The sequence below is a fragment of the Bombina bombina genome, chromosome 4 (assembly GCF_027579735.1).
Source record: "Bombina bombina isolate aBomBom1 chromosome 4, aBomBom1.pri, whole genome shotgun sequence".
Classification (NCBI taxonomy): domain Eukaryota; kingdom Metazoa; phylum Chordata; class Amphibia; order Anura; family Bombinatoridae; genus Bombina; species Bombina bombina.
The window spans coordinates 908,346,134-908,366,681 of NC_069502.1; the positions used below are offsets into that span (position 1 = coordinate 908,346,134).

General features: G+C 37.3%; 1 protein-coding gene across 5 annotated transcripts in view; it reads left to right on the forward strand.

Moving 5' to 3' along the window:
* The window catches only part of UTRN (utrophin), a 1,395,536-nt gene that overhangs the window by 278,656 nt on the left and 1,096,332 nt on the right, over positions 1 to 20,548 (forward strand). For all 5 annotated transcript variants that reach the window (XM_053711837.1, XM_053711835.1, XM_053711836.1 and 2 more), the window contains one exon: positions 16,692 to 16,889. In XM_053711837.1, the coding sequence (XP_053567812.1) occupies positions 16,692 to 16,889 (198 nt within the window). The remainder of the gene's footprint in view (positions 1 to 16,691; positions 16,890 to 20,548) is intronic.

Sequence of the window (20,548 nt, forward strand, 5' to 3'; positions counted from 1 at the left end):
GAATGTATCCATCAGTACTAGTACAATGCCTGTTGTTCCTTCAACATCTAATGTACATGATATCCCTGTGAATATAAAAGATTTTATTGCTGATGCGATTCAGAAGGCTTTGTCTGCTATTCCGCCTTCTAATAAACGTAAAAGGTCTTTTAAAACTTCTCATACAGTTGATGAAATTTCAAATGACCGACAACATACTGATTTATCCTCCTCTGATGAGGATCTATCTGATTCAGAAGATCCTACCCCAGAGATTGACACTGACAAATCTACTTATCTTTTTAAGATGGAGTATATTCGTTCCTTGTTAAGAGGTGTTGATTACTTTGGATATTGAGGAAACTAGTCCTCTTGATATTAAAACTAGTAAACGTTTAAATTCTGTTTATAAAACTCCTGTGGTTACTTCAGAGGTTTTTCCAGTTCCTGATGCTATTTCTGATATGATTTCAAAGGAATGGAATAGGCCTTGTACTTCTTTTATTCCTTCTGTTAGGTTTAAAAAGTTGTATCCCTTGCCAGCAATTAGATTGGAGTTTTGGGAAAAAATCCCCAAAGTTGATGGGGCTATCTCTATCTACTCTTGCCAAACGTACTACTATCCCTATGGAAGATAGTACTTCCTTTAAAGACCCTTTAGATAGGAAACTTGAATCTTATCTAAGGAAAGCTTATTTATATTTTGTATGAGAGTATATAAACAGCGCTGTATACAGCAAATATAAACTAGAAATACACAATGTGTAGAAAACAACACTTTAGTTTACTGGCAGATCATGTCTTAGAACATTTAAAAAGATATAGCATATACCTATTCACAAAGCAAAACTATTAAATGTTGCTATTGTATATAGTCCTAACACATAGGTTAAAAAACTATTTGCACAATGGAGGGAAAATTAAAGTTTTTGAAATAAAATGGAGCACTATTGTCCCACTTTCATACAATATACAAATTTACAACATACAAATATGCAGTATTAAATCACAAGTATAAAAACCTATTAAAAACTAAAAATCATATAGTACTCTGATAAATGAAGAGCGAGAGAAACTGCAAACACTTGCCTGGCCAGACTCTGTGTATACATTATCACTACTAGTTTCAGGGACACGTTATTTATATTATGGCTATCTTCTCAGGCCTGCCATTTCTATGGCTGATGTTGCAGCTGCATCAATTTTTTGGTTGGTTGGAAAGTTTAGCGCAACAGGAAACAGATCCTGATTTGTCTAGCATTGTTCGCTTGCTTCAACATGCTAATCATTTTATCTGTGATGCTATTTTTGATATCATCAAAATTGATGTTAAATCTATGTCTTTAGCTATCTTAGCTAGAAGAGCTTTGTGGCTTAAATATTGGAATGCTGACATGGTATCTAAGTCTAGATTACTATCTCTTTCTTTCCAAGGTAACAATTTATTTGGTTCTCAGTTGGATTCAATTATTTCAACTGTTACTGGGGGGGGAGGGAGTTTTTTTTACCTCAGGATAAAAGATATAATGCTTCTAATCGTGTTCGTTCTTTTCGACAGAATAAGGAACAGAAAGCCAATCCTTCCCCCAAAGAATCTGGTTCCAATTGGAAACCCTCTTCAAGTTGGTATTAATCCAAGCCTTTTAAGAAACCAAAGCTAGCCCCCAAGTCTGCATGAAGGTGCGGCCCTCATTCCAGCTCAGCTTGTGGGGGCAGATTAAAATTTTTCCAAGACATTTGGGCAGATTCTGTCCAAAATCAATGGATTCAGAGCATTGTCTCTCAAGGGTATCGACTACGATTCAGAGTAAGACCTCCTGTGAGAAGATTTTTCTCTCACGCGTTCCAGCAAACCCAGTGAAGGCTCAGGCCTTTCTAAAGTGTGTTTTAGATCTAGAGCTTTCAGGGGTAATTATACCAGTTCCGTTTCAGGAACAGGGTCTGGGGTTTTATTCAAATATATTAATTGTCCCAAAGAAAGAAAAAAAATTCATTCAGGCCAGTTCTGGATCTGAAAATTTTGAACCGTTTTGTGAGAGTGCCAACTTTCAAAATGGTGACTATAAGGACTATTCTGCCTTTTGTTCAGCAAGGTCACGATAGACTTACAGGATGCATATCTTCATATTCCGATTCATCCAGACCCCTATCGTTTTCTGAGATTCTCTTTTCTAGACAAGCATTACTAATTTGTTGCTCTTCCATTTGGCCTAGCGACAGCTCCAAGAATTTTTTCAAAAGTTCTCGGTGCCCTACTCTCTGTAATCAGAGAACAGGGTATTGCAGTGTTTCCTTATTTGGACGATGTCTTGGTACTAGCTCAGTCTTTACATTTTGCCGAATCTCACACATATCAACTAGTGTTGTTTCTTCAAAGACATGGTTGGAGGATTAATTTACCAAAAAGTTCCTTGATTCCTCAGACAAGGGTCACCTTTTTAGGTTTCCAGATAGATTCAGTGTCCATGACTCTCTCTCTAACAGACAAGAGACGAATAAAATTTGCTTTCAGCTTGTCGGAACATTCAGTCTCAATCGTTCCCTTCAGTGGCTATGTGCATGGAAGTTTTAGGTCTCATGACTGCAGCATCGGACGCAATCCCCTTTGCTCATTTTCATATGAGACCTCTCCATCTTTGTATGCTGAAGCAATGGTTCAGGGATTATACAAATATATCACAATTAATATCCTTAAATCCCAATGTTCAACTTTCTCTGACTTGGTGGTTAGACCACCACCGTATAATTCAAGGGGCCTCTTTTGTTTGTCCAACCTGGACTGTAATCACAACAGATGAAAGTCTTTCAGGTTGGGGAGCAATATTTTGGAACTCTCTGCTCCTCCTGTTTTATTTCACAGAAAGATTGCTAAGCTTCCTGATATTCACTGTTTTTTGTTCAGGCTTTGGTCCATATCAAGCCTGTCATTAAATCAATCACTCCTCCTTGGAATCTTAATTTGGTTTTGAAAGCTTTACAGACTCCTCCTTTTGAGCCTATGCATTATTTGGCTATTAAACTACTTTCTTGGAAAGCGTTCCATTTGGCTATCTCTTCTGCTAGAAGAGTTTCTGAATTATCTGCTCTTTCTTGTGAGTCACCTTTTCTGATTTTTCATCAAGGTAAGGCAGGACTTCATTTCAATTTTTACCTAAAGTTGGGAATTCTAACAACATTAATAGGGAAATTGTTGTCCTCTCTTTGTGTCCTAATCCTAAGAATTCTTTGGAAACTTTTTCTGGATGTTGCAAGAGCTGTGAAATATTATGTCGAAGCTACTAAAGATTTCAGAAAGACTTCTAGTCTATTTGTTGTCTTTTCTGGTTCTAGGAAAGGTCAGAAAGCTTTTGCCATTTCCTTGGCATCTTGGTTAAAGCTTTTGATTCATAAGGCTTATTTGGAGTCGGGTCAGGCCCCGCCTCAGAGAAACACACCTCATTCAACTAGATCAGTCTCCACTGCTTGGGCTTTTAAGAATGAAGCTTCAGTTGATCAGATTTGCAAAGCAGCAACTTGGTCTTCTTTGCATACGTTTACTAAATTCTACCGTTTTTATGTATTTGCCTCTTCGGAAGCAGTTTTTGGTAGAAAAGTTCTTCAGGTAGCTGTTTCAGTGTGATTCCTCTGCTTATGTTTTAAGTTTTCTTTCATTTATGAGAAAAACTTATTTTTTTGGTTGTGGATTTAATTTTTTCAGCGGAAAATGGCAGTTTTTATTTTATCCCTCCCTCTCTAGTGACTCTTGTGTGGAGTTCCACATCTTGGGTATTACTATCCCATATGTTACTAGCTCATGGACTCTTGCCAATTACATGAAAGAAAACATAATTTATGTGAGAAATTACCTGATAAATTCATTTCTTTCATATTGGCCAGAGTCCATGAGACCCACCCTTTTTATGGTGGTTATGTTTTTTTGTACAAAGCACAATTATATTTCCAATTCCTTTTTTGATGCTTTTTATTTCTTTTTTCCATCACCCCACTACTTGGCTATTCGTTAAACTGAATTGTGGGTGTGGTGAGGGGTGTATTTATAGGCATTTTGAGGTTTGGGAAACTTTGCCCCTCCTGGTAGGATTGTATATCCCATACGTCACTAGCTCATGGACTCTTGCCAATATGAAAGAAATGAATTTATCAGGTCAGTTCTTACATAAATTATGTTTTTATATGGTTTCCCATTACAAATCACAGTAAAACTCTTCTATGTCACTTTGGTTTGCGGATGTATTATATTATTTATATGCCCATCACTGAAGTAAAGAGAAAGTGACACTATAATTACTGAAAACACCTTTATTAGGAGTGATTAACTTTCTTTTGTTTTAATTATCCCTTTCCGCTGCCCCACCCTTCTTTACAAGCCTTTAAAAAGCCTAATTAAAATGAGGTTATTGAGACATTAGACATAACACGTGTGTTTCAGTGTGCGTAATAGGTGATGTATTTTATTCTGGCACAAAATCCAGATTACATACAGAATCATATGCAAATATTTTGATCATTGTTTAAAGCTACATGCACTGAAGGCATCAGCATGATATTCTGGCTTATTATAAGAGATCTAGACATATTTTAGGACTGGGAGGTTGAGATACATTTGGCAAACATTTTTTTTCTTATTGAAAAATAAAGGAAGTTACCCTGTTTATAGTTTTGATTTTCTAGAAACAAAATACACAACTACGTATACAATAAATAGGGGTTTACTTTGTTTATAAGCTTTTAATTTTTTTTGGGGGGGGATGTATGTATGTGTGTGGATATGTGTATGCATATATATATATATATATATATATATATATATATATATAATTTATTTTTTTTGTCAATTGGGCTACAAGATGCTGTTGACTAGGCAAAGAAAGCTTTTGAGGGAGTGTTCTTCCTAATGAAGTACTTCTCTCTCATTGTTAATATATAAATTATGACTCTTGGTGATATGACTACACCTAACTGATGCGGCCCACAGACAACTGAAACTATTTTCTGGGGTTGCCAAGTTCAGAGGAGAATTGCCTGGTATTTTGAGGCTGCTTGTATGCAACTCCGCCCCCTGCTCCAGCTCAGCCAATTGTGCGCAAACTAGGGCTGTCAATCTCCTTGGTTGGATAAGTCTGGGGGGATTGAAATATGCCACATAACAGGTAGTAAAGTGAGTTAAGAAGCAGCGGTCTTCTTAAAATGATGGTAAATCTGAGCATTTAACAAACGGTAGGATTTACCATCACTTTATCATCAGTAAATCAAAAAAATGTGCTAAAGTCACACTGACTGTGCCGCTGCAGCTAGGCATAGTGCTCTCCTTCAACGAGGTGACGTTTGCACCTCTAAACCAATAACCGTGCATGTCAGCTGACATAGTTCTGTATGCTAGCATGGCTATTGGTTTAGAGGTGCAAACATCTTCTCATTGGTAGAAGATTGATTGAGTTAAAGGGACAGTAAACCTACAAACTAATGTTATATAATTCTGCACATAGTGCAGCATTATATAGCATTAACTTGGCTCCAAGTTTATAAAACAAAAGATTGCAGAGATATTATATTTCAAAATGCAATTTTACTGACCTCCACTCGACTCTACCGAGCGGGTCTTAATTTGCATAAGCGCATCATGGGCATGGCGTCTAGTTAGTCGGCCCGATCGTACCATTAAACTGAATGTAGCTTTCTCCCGCTACCAGACCAGATCGGGAGTGAGCTACATTCAGTTTAATTGCGCGATTGGTCCAGCTGTGACTAGACAGCGTGCCTGCGATGCGCTTATGCAAATTAAGACCCGCTCAGTAGAGTCAGGAGCTGAGGTCAGTAAAATTGCATTTTGAAATATATAATCTCTGCAATCTTTTGTTTTATAAACTTGGCGCTAAGCTAATGTTATATAATTCTGCACAATGTGCAGAATTATATAACTTTAGTTCGTAGGTTTACTGTCCCTTTAAGCAAGTTGCCGCGGCACAGCAGGTTGAGTTTAGCACCTTTGTTTTAATAACTAATGACTATATTCGCCAGGACCAATACACTCACCTAACATCGCGGCCGCGGACCTGAATACGCTCTCCATATTTATAAAAAAAAAGCTGTCAAAAAGCCGCGCACCAAGTTCGGGGCGATGAGCAGTGGACTGTTGTTAACTAACAGTCATCGATCTTGTTGCTATTCGGCTTTTTCCCAACTTTATTTATACCCTGTCAGTAAACACCGCCACTATACTAAAATGTTTAACCCCTATCCCGCCGCTCCCGGACCCCGCCGTAACTCTAATAAAGTTATTAACCCCTATCCCTCCGCTCCCGAAGCCCACCGCAACTCTAATAAAGTTATTAACCCCTATCCCTCCGCTCCCGGAGCCCACCACAACGTTAATAAAGGTATTAACCCCTATCCCGCTGCTCCTGGAGCCCACTGCAACTAAATAAAGTTATTAACCCCTATCCCGCCGCAACAAAATAAATGTATTAAGCCCTGGCCTCCCACATCACTACCACTTACTAAACCTATTAACCCCTAAACCCCCAGCACCCCACATCGCCATAAACTAAATTAAACTATTAACCCCTAAACCTAACAACCCGCTAACTTTACATTAAATATTAACTCATCCCTATCTTATAATGAATTTAAACTTACCTTTCGAATTAAAATAAACTATATTAAACTATTAATGAACCTACCCTAACTATTATACTAAAAATATATTAAACTATATTAAACTATTCATTAACCTACCCTATTATACTAGAATTACATTAACAATTAAATTAACTATATTAGATATGTAAACACCTAACCCTACTCAAATTATTTAAATCTACTATTAAAAATTACTAAGTTACAAAAAAATAACAACTAAGTTACACAAAATAAAAAATAAATTATCAAATATTTAAACTAATTACACCTAATCTAATAGCCCTATGAAAATAAAAAAGCCCCCCAAAATAAAAAAAAACCTAGCCTACACTAAACTACCAATGGCCCTTAAAAGGGCCTTTTGTGGGGCATTACCCCAAAGAAATTAGCTCTTTTACCTGTAAATAAAAATACAAATCACCCCCCAACAGTAAAACCCACCACCCACACAACCAACCCCCAAATAAAAACCTATCTTAAAAACCTAAGCTCCCCATTGCCTGAAAAGGGCATTTGGATGGGCATTTAGCTTTTTTTCTTTGCCCAAAGTCCCTAACCTAAAATTAAAACCCACCCAATAAACCCTTAAAAAAAACCTAACACTAACCCCTGAAGATCCACTTACAGTTTTTGAAGACCGGACATCCATCCTCAACGAAGCGGCAGAAGTCCTCAGCGAAGCCTGCAGAAGTCTTCTTTCAAGCGGGCCGAAGTCTTCATCCAGACGTCATCTTCTATCTTCATCTATCCGGTGCGGAGCGGCTCCCTATTCAAGACATCCGGCGCGGAGCATCCTCTTCTTATGATGTCTTCTGAAGAATGAAGTTTCCCTTTAAATGACGTCATCAAAGATGGCGTCCCTTTATTCCGATTGGCTGATATAATTCTATCAGCCAATAGGAATTAAGGGGAAAAAGAATAGCCAATAGAATGCAAGCTCAATCCTATTGGCTGATTGCAAAAACCAATAGGATTTCCCCCCCCTTAATTCCTATTGGTTGATAGAATTCTATCAGCCAATCGGAATGTAAGGGACGCCATCTTGGATGACGTCATTTAAAAGGAAACTTCATTCTTCAGAAGACGTCCTAAGAAGAGGATGCTCCGCGCCGGATGTCTTGAAGATGGAGCCGCTCCGCGCCGGATGGATGAAGATAGAAGATGCCATCTGGATGAAGACTTCGGCCTGCTTGGATGAAGACTTCTGCCGCTTCGTTGAGGATGGATATCCGGTCTTCAAAAACTGTAAGTGGTTCTTCGGGGGTTAGTGTTAGTTTTTTTTTTTTAAGGGTTTATTGGGTGGGTTTAAATTTTAGGTTATGGACTTTGGGCAAAGAAAAGAAGCTAAATGCCCTTTTAAGGGCAATGCCCATCTAAATGCCCTTTTCAGGCAATGGGGAGCTTAGGTTTTTTAGATAGGTTTTTATTTGGGGGGTTGGTTGTGTGGGTGGTGGGTTTTACTGTTGGGAGGGGGGGGGGGAATTTGTATTTTTATTTACAGGTAAAAGAGCGGATTTCTTTGGGGCAATGACCAGCAAAAGGCCCTTTTAAGGGCCATTGGTAGTTTAGTGTAGGCTAGGTTTTTTTTATTTTGGGGGGGCTTTTTTATTTTCATAGGGCTATTAGATTAGGTGTAATATTTAATAATTTATTTTTTATTTTGTGTAACTTAGTTGTTATTTTTTTGTAACTTAGTAATTTTTAATAGATTTAAATAATTTGAGTATGGTTAGGTGAGTTAGGGTTAGGTTTAAATATGTAATATAGTTAATTTTATTGTTAGTTTAATGTAATTTTAGTATAATATGGTAGGTTAATGAATAGTTTAATATAGTTTAATGTAATTTTAGTATAATAGGGTATATTAATGAATAGTTTAATATAGTTTAATGTAATTTTAGTATAATAGTTAGGGTAGGTTAATTATTAGTTTAATATAGTTTAATGTAATTTTATGTAATTTTAGTATAATAGTTAAGGTAGGTTCATTAATAGTTTAATATAGTTTAATGTAATTCTAAAAGTAAGTTTAAATTTATTATAAGATAGGGATGAGTTAATATTTAATGTAAAGTTAGCGGGTTGTTAGGTTTAGGGGTTAATAGCTTAATTTAGTTTATGGCGATGTGGGAGGCTGGCGGTTTAGGGGTTAATAGGTTTAGTAAGTGGTAGTGATGTGGGAGGCCAGAGGCTTAGGGGTTAATACATTTATTTAGTTGCGGTGGGCTCCAGGAGCGGCGGGATAGGGGTTAATAACATTATTTAGTTGCGGTGGGCTCGGGGAGTGGCGGGATAGGGGTTAATAACTTTATTTAGTTGTGGTGGGCTCGGGGAGCGGCAGGATAGGGGTTAATACATTTATTTAGTTGCGGCGGGATAGGGGTTAATACATTTATTTCGTTGCGGTGGGCTCGGGGAGCGACGGGATAGGGGTTAATACATTTATTTAGTTACGGTGGGCTCGGGGAGCGGCAGGATAGGGGTTAATATATTTAGTTGCGGTGGTGTCGGGGGGCGGCGGATTAGGGGTGTTTAGACTCGGGGGTTATAATAGGGTGTTAGGTGTAAACGTTACTTTTATTCTAGCATAGAAATCAATGGGATATCGGGCAGCATCGAACATAAGCTTTCGCTGCTTTTAGACTCCCATTGATTCCTATGGCATCCGCGGCCTCCAGGGTTGCGGATTGAAAACCAGGTACGCTGGGCCGGAATAGTGGCGAGCGTACCTATTAGAAATTTGACAAATGGCAAAAGTTGTCAGATAGTGCCGAATCGATCTGTGTCAGATTGAGACTGGCGGATCGTATGTTACGTCACAAATTTTAACTTTTGCCGGTCTGTAGGCTTTTTTTTTTATAAATGGGGCGAATCAGGCTCGCCACAATTACGCTGCGGAATTCCAGCGTACTTGCGGTTGACGGCTTGATAAATATCCCTCTTAAACTCCACTTTATTTTTAGTGATGGTAAATCCTAGCGTTTGTTTAACGCTCGGATTTACCATCACTTTAATTCTTGGCTCTAGGTTCGCTCATACGTGCCTGCAGACAGAAACAATGATAAATCTGGGCCTATGTGGGATCATACTGATATTCTTTATGAAAGTTCTCCTCTGTGAAAAGCACAACTGGGCTAAAAGAGGCTGTAATTTTGCCAACCCCATTGCCTTGTATTGCAAAAGAAATGCAAATGAAATTCAAGTTTTGAAAATATTTAACACTTTATTTTTTGGGCAAATTTTGCATTTTTTTTGCAATCCGGGTATACACCCCTTTATCCTATTTCCTCTGCTATGGTCTTTTACAAACAGATATAAATGAGCATTTACACTGATCCAAATGCAGGGTCATGGTTTTGGATGCGGGATACACAAAGTAAAAAAACATACATTTGAGTTAAAATGCAGGAGGAGAACGCAATACAAATAATTAAACAGGAATGCGACGTATGCACCTCTAAACCAATAACCGTGCATTAATCAATTTACGGGATTTACATTAAACTAAAAATGTAATTCCCGTAAATTGATTAATATTACTTAAATAACATTAAACATATACATTATTTATTGTTTTCTATTTTAATTAATTAAGATTCTGCATACAGCAGTGTATTTAGGATTGTGATTTTACTTATTCTGAATATGCTTTGAAAGTGTCTGTGTAACTTTAACAAATTGGCTCATACTTTGTATATTTGTGTATCTTTTACAAATGACATTTCACTTTGTATTTGTTCTATGTGAAATAAGCTTGTCAGAAAATGGGAGGGACAGTGGAGTTCATTGGGCTGAACTCAGGAGTTCTGAAGTTCTCTCACAATTTATGATATTTTCTAAGCATTTTACACCTGCAAGTCTCACTGATTTATCTTGCCAGCTGTATGCAGGTGAAGTTTGCTCAAAATACAATTCACTTATTCAACCAACAATAATATGTTCTAAAATATAAGGAAATGAGAGTTAAATTATAGTGAATACATTTCAGTTTAATTTGTGTTTGCTGCAATCTGATAATTTATGTCAGTGTCAGGTGCTTCCCTGTAAACTTCAGTCTCCCACTCGCCCCTATGGCATTCTTTGAACCAGAGAGCTTCATTACAGTCTATGGGAGGCAGCTCTCATCCCTTTGGGATTAATTTAGTTCCCTGAACCCCCTTTTTTTTGTGTGAAAATTAACGAGTTTAGCCCCTGTGAAGTGTGCACTGTAATTTCTCTCCAAGATGTAGAGTTCTTGATCATTAGGGCCCTGTAGATCAGATTATGTAATCTAGGTATAGTGTTAAATGCTGCAAACTGCCAGACCTTTTATTTGTGTGTGTGTGTGTATATATATATATAAAGTCTTAAAATTAAAATAGCATGAATGGTTCAGATAGAGCAAGCAGTGTTAAGAGACATTGCAGCTTGCTTCTGTTATAAAATTTAGTTTGATTTCTTGGTATCCTTTATTGAAAAGCATGCCTAGGTAGGCTCAGGAGCCACAATGCACTACTGTAAGCTAGCTGCTGATTGGTGGCTGAACATATATGCCTCCTATCATTGGCTCATTAGATTTGGTCAGCTAGCTCCCAGTAGTGCATTGCTACTTTAGAGCTGTCTTTGTGGGATTAAGAACACATAGTTGTGTTGTGTGTAAGCAATTGTGAAATAAAAAAATTGTCTTGCGTTACATCATTTTCTTTTTGCACTTTGATGTCCCTTAGATACAGATCGAACTAAATGCCTAAATTTATGATAAAATAATTTTTATTGAAATAACATCATTGAATACAATATCGGTCTTTTACAGTTGATTACATTATCAGCTTGTCAGGCATATAAACCCTTTAGTTCCTAAATTTAACAGTTTGAGGTTTATCTTTTTTCACATGGAATTACAACATACAATCAAGTCTCAAAGTCAGTAAGGCATACCTGATATATTTCTTATGAAAGACACCTATCTCTCATGTGGATTTTTATTACAATAAAAGAAAACTAACTAAACATAACTTTAGGTCACTAGAATGTACTCTTGATGTGTCACACCTCTGAATATGATATAGTAAACTCAATGTAGTCTTCATAATTATGTCTCTCCAAAACTCCTACCTTCTTCCCACTCCCATCATGTTTCTTTTTACTGTTCTATCAGGTTAGATTAGGATAATCATATTAAGGTGGATGCATTATCCAATAGAACCAAATCTTTTGGAAGTTTTCCGTCGTATCTAGTATTTTTGCTGCCATTTCGTATAGAGAATATGTTAGTTTAAATCTTTCTAGTATCTCGCACCATGTCGGTACTCCCTCTTTCCAGTGTCTGGCTATTCCTATTCTCGTGACTGTGCAGAGTATTCTAATGAAGGTATTAATATGCCTATTAAAGTTTGGAAGTGGAGCATTTAATAACGCCTGGGAAATGGTCAGTGATATCTGTTCATCTAGAAGGGTGCTGAGAAATACCGATAGTCTAGTCCAGATGTGAGTCACACCAGGGTATTCCCACCACATATGTATGTATGTACCAGTCGACTCACATCCACGATAACAATTTCTACTTCTCCCCTCAGTGTAGTGTGACGTTTTGATTGGGGTTAGATACCACCTAAAAATGGTCTTAAGGCTATTTTCTCTTAAATCGGCACTAATTAGTCCCTTACAGGAGGAATAGAACAATTCCTGCCATTCGCTTATCTCTAGTGTTGAATGTGTATCTGTTTCCCAGTTGAGCATGACCGCTGGTTTATTTTCATTAATTAAGTTTTGTAACGCAAGATATAACAGTGAAATGGATTTCTTGGGTCTAGAGGGGGTACAGCACAATCTCTCCAATGTAGTGCTAATCTGTTTGTGCATGTGTGGTATATATCGATTTAGTGCAGATGCAATCTGTAAATATAAATACCAATGTAGGGGAATGGGTGTCAACTTTTCTCTTAGTTGATTGAAGGTTAGTGGTTTGTTATGTGCTAGCAAGTCCCCTACCCGGTACAGACCCTTGTTTTCCCATTTGTCTAACTGTCTTCGGTAGTCATGTGGAATAAGATATTTAAGTGGCATCTTAGAGGAAAAGCTTGGCATCAGTTTTTCATTTTTCGTTAGTGTTGTCCAATGATCAATCGAAAATACTGTGGTTTGGGAGTATTTTTTGATTTTACCTTGGGGTTGAAGTCTGTCCCAAACCAAATCTCCCGGGGAATCTAATTCTCCTATCTCCTTCTCTAGGTCCATCCACACCAAGTATTTTATTGAGGATCCCATCAGCGCAGTTTGGGCCAGCCTAGATGCGTCGTAATAATTAAGTAAATCAGGGACCCCTGCCCCCCCTAATTGTCTATGTCTAGTTAGTACTCTATAAGGGAGTCTCGATTGCTTTTTGCCGTTTACAAAGCAGATAATATCTGTCTGAAGGGTTTTTAGGTCTTTTTTTGGGACTAGTATAGGCAGGGTCCGAAACAAATAGAGGATTCTTGGTAATAGATTCATCTTTATTGCAGAGATCCTGCCATACCAAGAAAAGTTAAGAAGCTTCCATTTAGCCATATCTCTTCGCAATTCTCTATACATAGGGAGATAGTTTGTATTATATAAATCACTATAGCGAACCGTTAACTTAATTCCTAGGTATTTAATATATGATTTGGCCCATGAGAATGAGAAATTCAGTTCGATTAGTTTTTTTTGTGTGGGCTGGTAAAGATATTGCTAGCGCCTCACTTTTATCCATATTGATCTTATATCCTGACACAATAGAGAACCTCTGTAGGATATCATAGAGGCCTGTTAAAGACGTAAGGGGTCTGGTCAGCGTCAGCAGAACATCGTCCGCGAAGAGGGTGATTTTATAGTCAGTGTCTTTAATTTTAAGTCCTGTTACATCGGGGGAGCGTCTAATACTAGCCGCCAGAGGTTCCATGCATAGGGCGAATAGCAACGGGGATAGTGGGCATCCCTGCCTCGTGCCATTTCGTATGTAAATGGGCCCAGAGTGATGTCCCATGGCACCTACCGTAGCCATGGGGTTAGAGTATATGCTTCTCAAGGCTTCTACAAAAGGGCCTCCAAATCCCATTCTGTCCAGAACCGTGAACATGTATGTCCAGTCAACTCTGTCAAACGCCTTCTCCGCGTCCAATGACAGGACCAGAGAAGGCGTTCTAGTGTGGTCTAGGTGATTTATTGCAGTGATTATGCGCCGAACATTGTCCGGTGCTTCTCTACCTAAAACAAACCCTACCTGGTCTGGGTGTACTATGTTCGGGAGGATATATTTCAACCTGTTTGCTAAAATCTTAGTGAAAATTTTCAAGTCCTGATTTATAAGGGATATAGGTCTATAGCTGGTGCAGCATTTCGGGTTTTTCCCTGGTTTAGGGATGACAACTATTTTAGCTCTTAGAAGATCAGATGGAATCTCGTAACCTTGCATAATATAATTTGAGAATTTAACTAAATGTGGGGCTAATGAGGCTTTAAATAGTTTATAATATTCCCCGGGCAGACCATCCGGACCCGGGGCCTTCCCTGGCTTTAGATCTTTGATAGCCTGTTGTACCTCATTAATAGTGATTTCCTTGTTAAGGTCATCTCTTTCTGTTTCTGTAATGGAGGGGAGTTGGGCTTCGTCTAATAATTTAGTAAGTATGGTTTCGGTATGTGGGGAATGTCTGACATGAGTTCCCTCGTATAACGTGCTATAGTATTGAGCAAAGCAATCAACAATTTCCTGCGGGTGGGATGTAGTGGTGCCGTCTTGTTTTTGAATTTGTGGTATTGTAGCTAATTTTGTTCTCTCGCGAATTCTATTCGCCATATATCTGTCGGGTTTATTAGTATAAATATAGTAATTTGTCTTGAGTCGGAATGCTGCTTTTACCGCTTGATCATTTAGAATTGCTGCTAGTTTTGTGCGCTTGTCATTGAGTTGCGTAAGTATACTTCCAGATTGTGTAAGTTTGTGTTGTCTCACTAGCGTGTCTATCTCTTTTTGGAGAGTTAATCTTTGTGTGTTGTTTTTGCGGAGTAAGATAGATTTTTCTTTAATGAGCAGTCCTCTCAAGTAAGTCTTATGAGCTGCCCATGTTGAAATAGGATTATCTGTAGATCCTGTGTTAATGTCCCAATACTCCAGCATACTTTGTGTGATTGTGTTGTGGATCATAGGATCTTTTAGACAGATTGGATCGTATGTCCAAACTCTTTTCCTATTTGGTACCTGAATACTGCCTAATTTGAGTTGCACTATAGAGTGATCCGACCACACACAGGAGTGAATGGACGAAGTTATCAATATAGGTTGTAAGAACTGACTAACAAAAACATAGTCTAATTTTGTATATGTCTTATGTGCTGCTGAAAAAAAGGTAGTGTCGTCTGTGTGACCATATAAAGCTTTCCAGGAGTCTATTAGAGCAAGTGTGGTTAGGTGATCTTGTATTAGTTTAGTCATTTTGCATTGCTTATTCTGTTTATTAGTGAGCGTAAGGTGAGATCCTCTAGATTGTAGCGTAAAATCTACATTAAAATCGCCTGCCAGAATCGTCCTCGTCTGAGACCACTCTGTCAGAAGGTGTGTAATATGTCTAATGAAAGTATCTTGTTTATCATTAGGAGCATATATATTGCATAGGGTAATATCAGTTCCCTGGATCTGACCTCTCACAATTAGAAATCTACCTTCCTTGTCCTCTATTGTTTCCCTATGTACAAAGGGCAATGAAGAATGTATAAGTATAGATACCCCACGTTTTTTTGTGTCTGATGTGGAGTGAAAGTGTTGTGGAAAAGCCTTGGTCCAATATTTCGGTATCTGAGCCTTCATAAAGTGAGTTTCCTGAAGGAAAACTATATTTGCTTGTAAGGATTTATACTGTGTGATTGCTGTCCTACGTTTGATATCTGAATTCAGACCCCTAGCATTGTGGGATATTAAGTTAATGGTCCATATATCCATATTTTATAATGTATGTATGATCTCTAACATGACCATTGCTTTTTAAGTGTACTTTGAAATAAGGATCTAAAACTGTTTTGCAAGCAATCAGGGAGAAACACATCATATAGTCATTCATATTATAATTTACCTTAAATCTTCTTCTTAGTAGTCGTGACACCTTGTGAGGGTCTGGGTAAAGATACCTAGTGTGTGACCGATTGAATTTAGTGACTGTGTAGTATGAGCAATCCCATACTGAACTGATAACATTAACTAAAAAACAAAAAATAGAACAATAAAACAGAAAAACAGTAACGTGTAAATTGTATATAACATCTAATAACATTCGGTGATTACACATCTAGGCGGATGTGCATTGTAAAGCTAGATGCGTATTTAAGAGCAGTCTTAGTATGATAAAGTTCAGATTAATTTTAGGCTACCTCCAAATATTTGGCAGCTCCAAAGACAGTCTTAGTAGGTGCATAGCATACCTGTTTTGTCCGCTGAAGCTAATGGCTCCAGAGGAGAAATAAACATGAAACCCCTTCTTTCCCCCCAATCTAAATATACATTTAACAGATTACAGAAGTGTACTCATCTGCAACTTGTCCTCAGCGTCAGGAGTCCATTACTGTCGAGGTCCTCCAGGATTATTGCAACTCAGTTCTGCTTATCCTTTGGTTAAGTTCCTGATATGGTGTTGTAAACTGTTTCCAGCATTAGGAGTGTATTCCTGTGAGGGTCCCCCCCAAATGCTGCAACTTGATAAATGCCTAAATTTAAAGGGATATGAAACCCAATTTTTATCTTTTTTGATTCAGATAGAGCTTGCGATTTTAAACAGACTTTGACTTCTGTTATCTAATTTGCTTCTGTCTCTTACTATTCTTTTTTGTAAAGCATACCTAGGTAGATTTACGAGTAGCAAATTGCTGCTCATTCAACAAAGGATACCAAGAGAACAAAGCAGATTTGATAATAGAAGTACTTTTGAAAGTTGATTAAAAATGTATTCTCACTCTCCTGAAAGGAAAATTTGGTCTTTCATGTCCCTTTAAGGTATATTTATTTTTTGTTTGTTTTCTGAGGTGTTGATGGTTTATGCTATGTCTTATTGGTAATATAAAATAAATCCTTATTTTCACTGCAGACCTCTGATGAACAGTATGGTTACTCAGGTCCGGAGACCCCCAGCACAGTAACTGAGGCAGAGATGGACCTAGACAGTTATCAGGTGGCACTAGAAGACGTGCTCACTTGGCTTCTTCTAGCAGAGGACACATTTCACGAGCAAGACGATATATCCAATGATGTGGAGGACGTTAAACAACAATTTGCCACTCATGAGGTGGGTCCCCTTCCTTTTTTTTTCGTATTCATTTTCTGTTGGTAGTGGTCAAGGGGGAATTTCTTTACAACTTTAAAAATGTAGATGTTCTTCTGCGTGGTCGTTCACTCTTCACACCATCCATCGCACTACTTGCTTCAGCTAAGCTTATCTCCTGGGAGGGCTATTCAGAGATTGCAGCCGTCAGTAAACATTACTGTGATACAAACCTGCACAGCGGAGCGCTTCTAGAGTCCTTCAACCTGTTTAAACGGTGGATATCACTAGGCTCAATGGAGAGAGGGTAAGGGTATTGTACCCCAGGAAAAATTAGGCAGCTGCAGCTCTTCCCAGCACGTCTGCAAACGTGCTAAATAGAATTAGAAAATCTAAGATGTGGAAAAAGGTGCGCTCCAAGCCCATGTAGGTAAAAAATGTAAGTCTTGATTAAATCATGTAGACACGTGTAAAAACATGTACAATTAAAAGCGGTCAGCACAAAAAAAGTGCAGAGTACAGGTAGATGAACAGGTGCAGACAGCAAACGTTTCGTGCACATGCGCACTTGGTCACTGCTTGTCTGTGCACCTGTACAAACCTGCACAGCAGAGTGCTTCTAGAGTTCTTCAGCCTGTATAAGAGGTGGAAAACAGTAAACATTGCCAGTGCGCATGCGCCCAGTAGCAGTGCATCGGACAGTGACTATTTTTGAATGTGCACTGTCAGGTGGAAGTGAAATAGAAATTTGTGTTTCTATTTCACATCAAGGAGTTGGATGGGTTGCAATTAAAGTAACATCTCATCAGACCTCGGGCCCTCAGCTGGTGAATGATTGCTCAATAGGTTTTCTGCCACCCTCATGTATATAGTTCCCATGCACAGCAGTACCAACACTAATAGATACATCACAAGAGAAGGGTATATATATATATATATATGTGCACACTATCAATATCTCAGCTTCATAATATTCCACTTTCTTAATCCTATCACTTGTCACTTCCTATATTGCATTGAATTTACATTAATTGCACTTTCATATACTTTTTAAAGGGACATAAAACATTAATAGGATAATTCTGATAATGCATTACAATATTTTCTTAGTGCACTGTTGTTTACCTATTCCTATGTAACCTCAATTCCAGACCAGTATTACTACATATGCTGAACGGAAAATGCCAAAATTTGCATAGCCACTAATCGTTGGCCATGTTCAGCTCAGGATCTGCAGTGTATTGTCAATCCAGAACTGACTTAAGCTATGTTTTTAAACCCTTTGTAGTGGTTTATGTCCCTTTAACAACATTATTAATAAATGCTATTAAGAGATGTTCTTTTGGTTTAGCTTTTCTCACCCTGAACAGACTTCTAAGTAACTTATATAAACCAGTTAAACCAGAAGAAGTATCGCAAAACCACAAAACAAAAAGATGTAGATTTGTTCAGAGAGTGAACGAGTTTAATATGTAGCCAGCACATACTAGCAGATATTTCATCATTTAGCTTTTTTCTTGCAGAGGTTGGCAGTGTGAAAGTAAGTTCAGACTGTAAGAGAAGCCTTTTTAATTTCTTATTGTTTTATACACTATTGTTAAATCATTAGTTTGTATCTATCACACAGATTCATGTAATTCTTTATATCATGTTTTATTTTAAATTGAATAAAGAATATTACGCTTGATAAAGGACATTCTGATGAAAAAAGTGTGTACAGTTTACCCTGAAATGTTCTCCCCTTTAATTTTGTTCCAAATGAGGCATTTTACCTGCTTGAGTTTTTTAAATTGTTTACAAATAGCTCCTTTACCTTTATATTGGATTTAGCTGATTTTGCTTTTGGTATCCTTAGCTATAGTAAAAGTATCTATACTTAAAGGGACAGTCAAGGCCAAAAAAACCTTTTATTTTTCAAATCGGGCATGTAATTTTAAACAACTTTCCAATTTAGTTTTATCAACAATTTTGCTTTGTTCTCTTGGTATTCTAGTTGAGAGCAAACCTAGGAAGGCTCATATGATAATTTCTAAGCCCTTGAAGGCCGCCTCTAATCACATGCTTTTGTATTTGCTTTTCACAACAGGGGAGAGTAGTTCAGGTAAACCATATAGATAGCATTGTGATCACGCCCGTGGGTTATGGCAGACACTGCACTAATTGGCTAAACTGCAAGTCAATAGATAATAACTAAAAGTCATGTGATTAGGGGCGGTCAGAAGGTGCTTAGATACAAGTTAGTCACAGCAGTAAAAAGTGTATTAATATAACCGTGTTGGTTATGCAAAACTGGGGAATGGGTAATAAAGGGATTATCTATCTTTTTAAACAACAAAAATTCTGGTGTTGACTGTCCCTTTAAGTATAGGCTATATAAAATATGTGTAAACATAGCTAGTAGAAGAAATGACAATCAATCATGGGGTAGGAGAGATAAGTATTACAATGTTAATTTCCAGTTGTCTCTAAGTGTTGGGATTTGTTATGCAGACAGACATAGGATAAAGAATGATTTGATTGTACAGAAAGTGATAAAATAGTAAGATCTAAATTCCCTGCAATCACAACCCATTTTCATAGGTTGTGGTGTCAAAGAACAAACTCAGCTATTTCATACACAAAATAAACCAAAAGGAGCAATTTATCGTGTATTTTACACTCTGCTGCTTGTGTAACAAATCATAGTAAGCACATTAAGGGAAAAATACATTTATAGTATACTGTCTTTTTAATAATCCGGGCTAGCTGTTTAATTAAAAAATATGTGTGTTTCTCTAGCTTGTTTAATATAACCCTACAATACCTTTCAATAATAATTTTGACAAGCGGGCAGTGCAGCCAATAAGAACCTGCCGCCTGCTCTATGTTTTATTGCAGAGCGCAAGCAGCTGTTAGCCTGAATGATCAGCTGTCAAGCAGCTTTAGTGAATACACTACAATACATATACATAGAGCAATTCTATTATATTGCTTTATACTAAACAAGCTAGAAAATCTTTTTTTTATTTTTTATTAAACAATGAGATTTTGCTACAGTCTCTAACATAGCTGCAGCATTAGGACTATGAAAACCTACACTTCAAAAATCCTGCATACAAAATACATTTTATAACTATCACTACTTTTGCAAAATGTACTATTTATTCTTATAGTTAAAGGGACATTAAACCCAAATGTTGTCTTTCATTATTCAGATAGAGAATACAATTTTAAACAACATTCAAATTTACTTCTATTATCTAATTTGCTTCATTCTTTAGATATCCTTTGTTTAAGAAAAAGCAATGCACATGAGTGAGCCAATCACATGAGGCATCTATGTGCAGCCACCAATCAGCAGCTTCTGAGCCTATCTAGATATGCTTTTCAGCAAAGAATATCAAGAGAATGATGTAAAATAGATAATAGAAGTAAGTTAGAAAGTTGTTTAAAATTGCATACTCTTTCTAAATCATGAAAGAAAATGTTTGGGTTCAATGTCCCTTTAAATGGCTGGAAAAGCTATCAGAATAAATAATGAAAATACACTGCAAATATTTTACAATGCTTAAAGGGACACTAAACCCAATTTTTTTCTTTCATGATTGAGATAGAGCAGGCAATTTTAAGCAACTTTCTAATTTACTACTATTATCAATTTTCTTTGTTCTCTTGCTGTCTTTATTTAAAAAGCAGGAATGTAA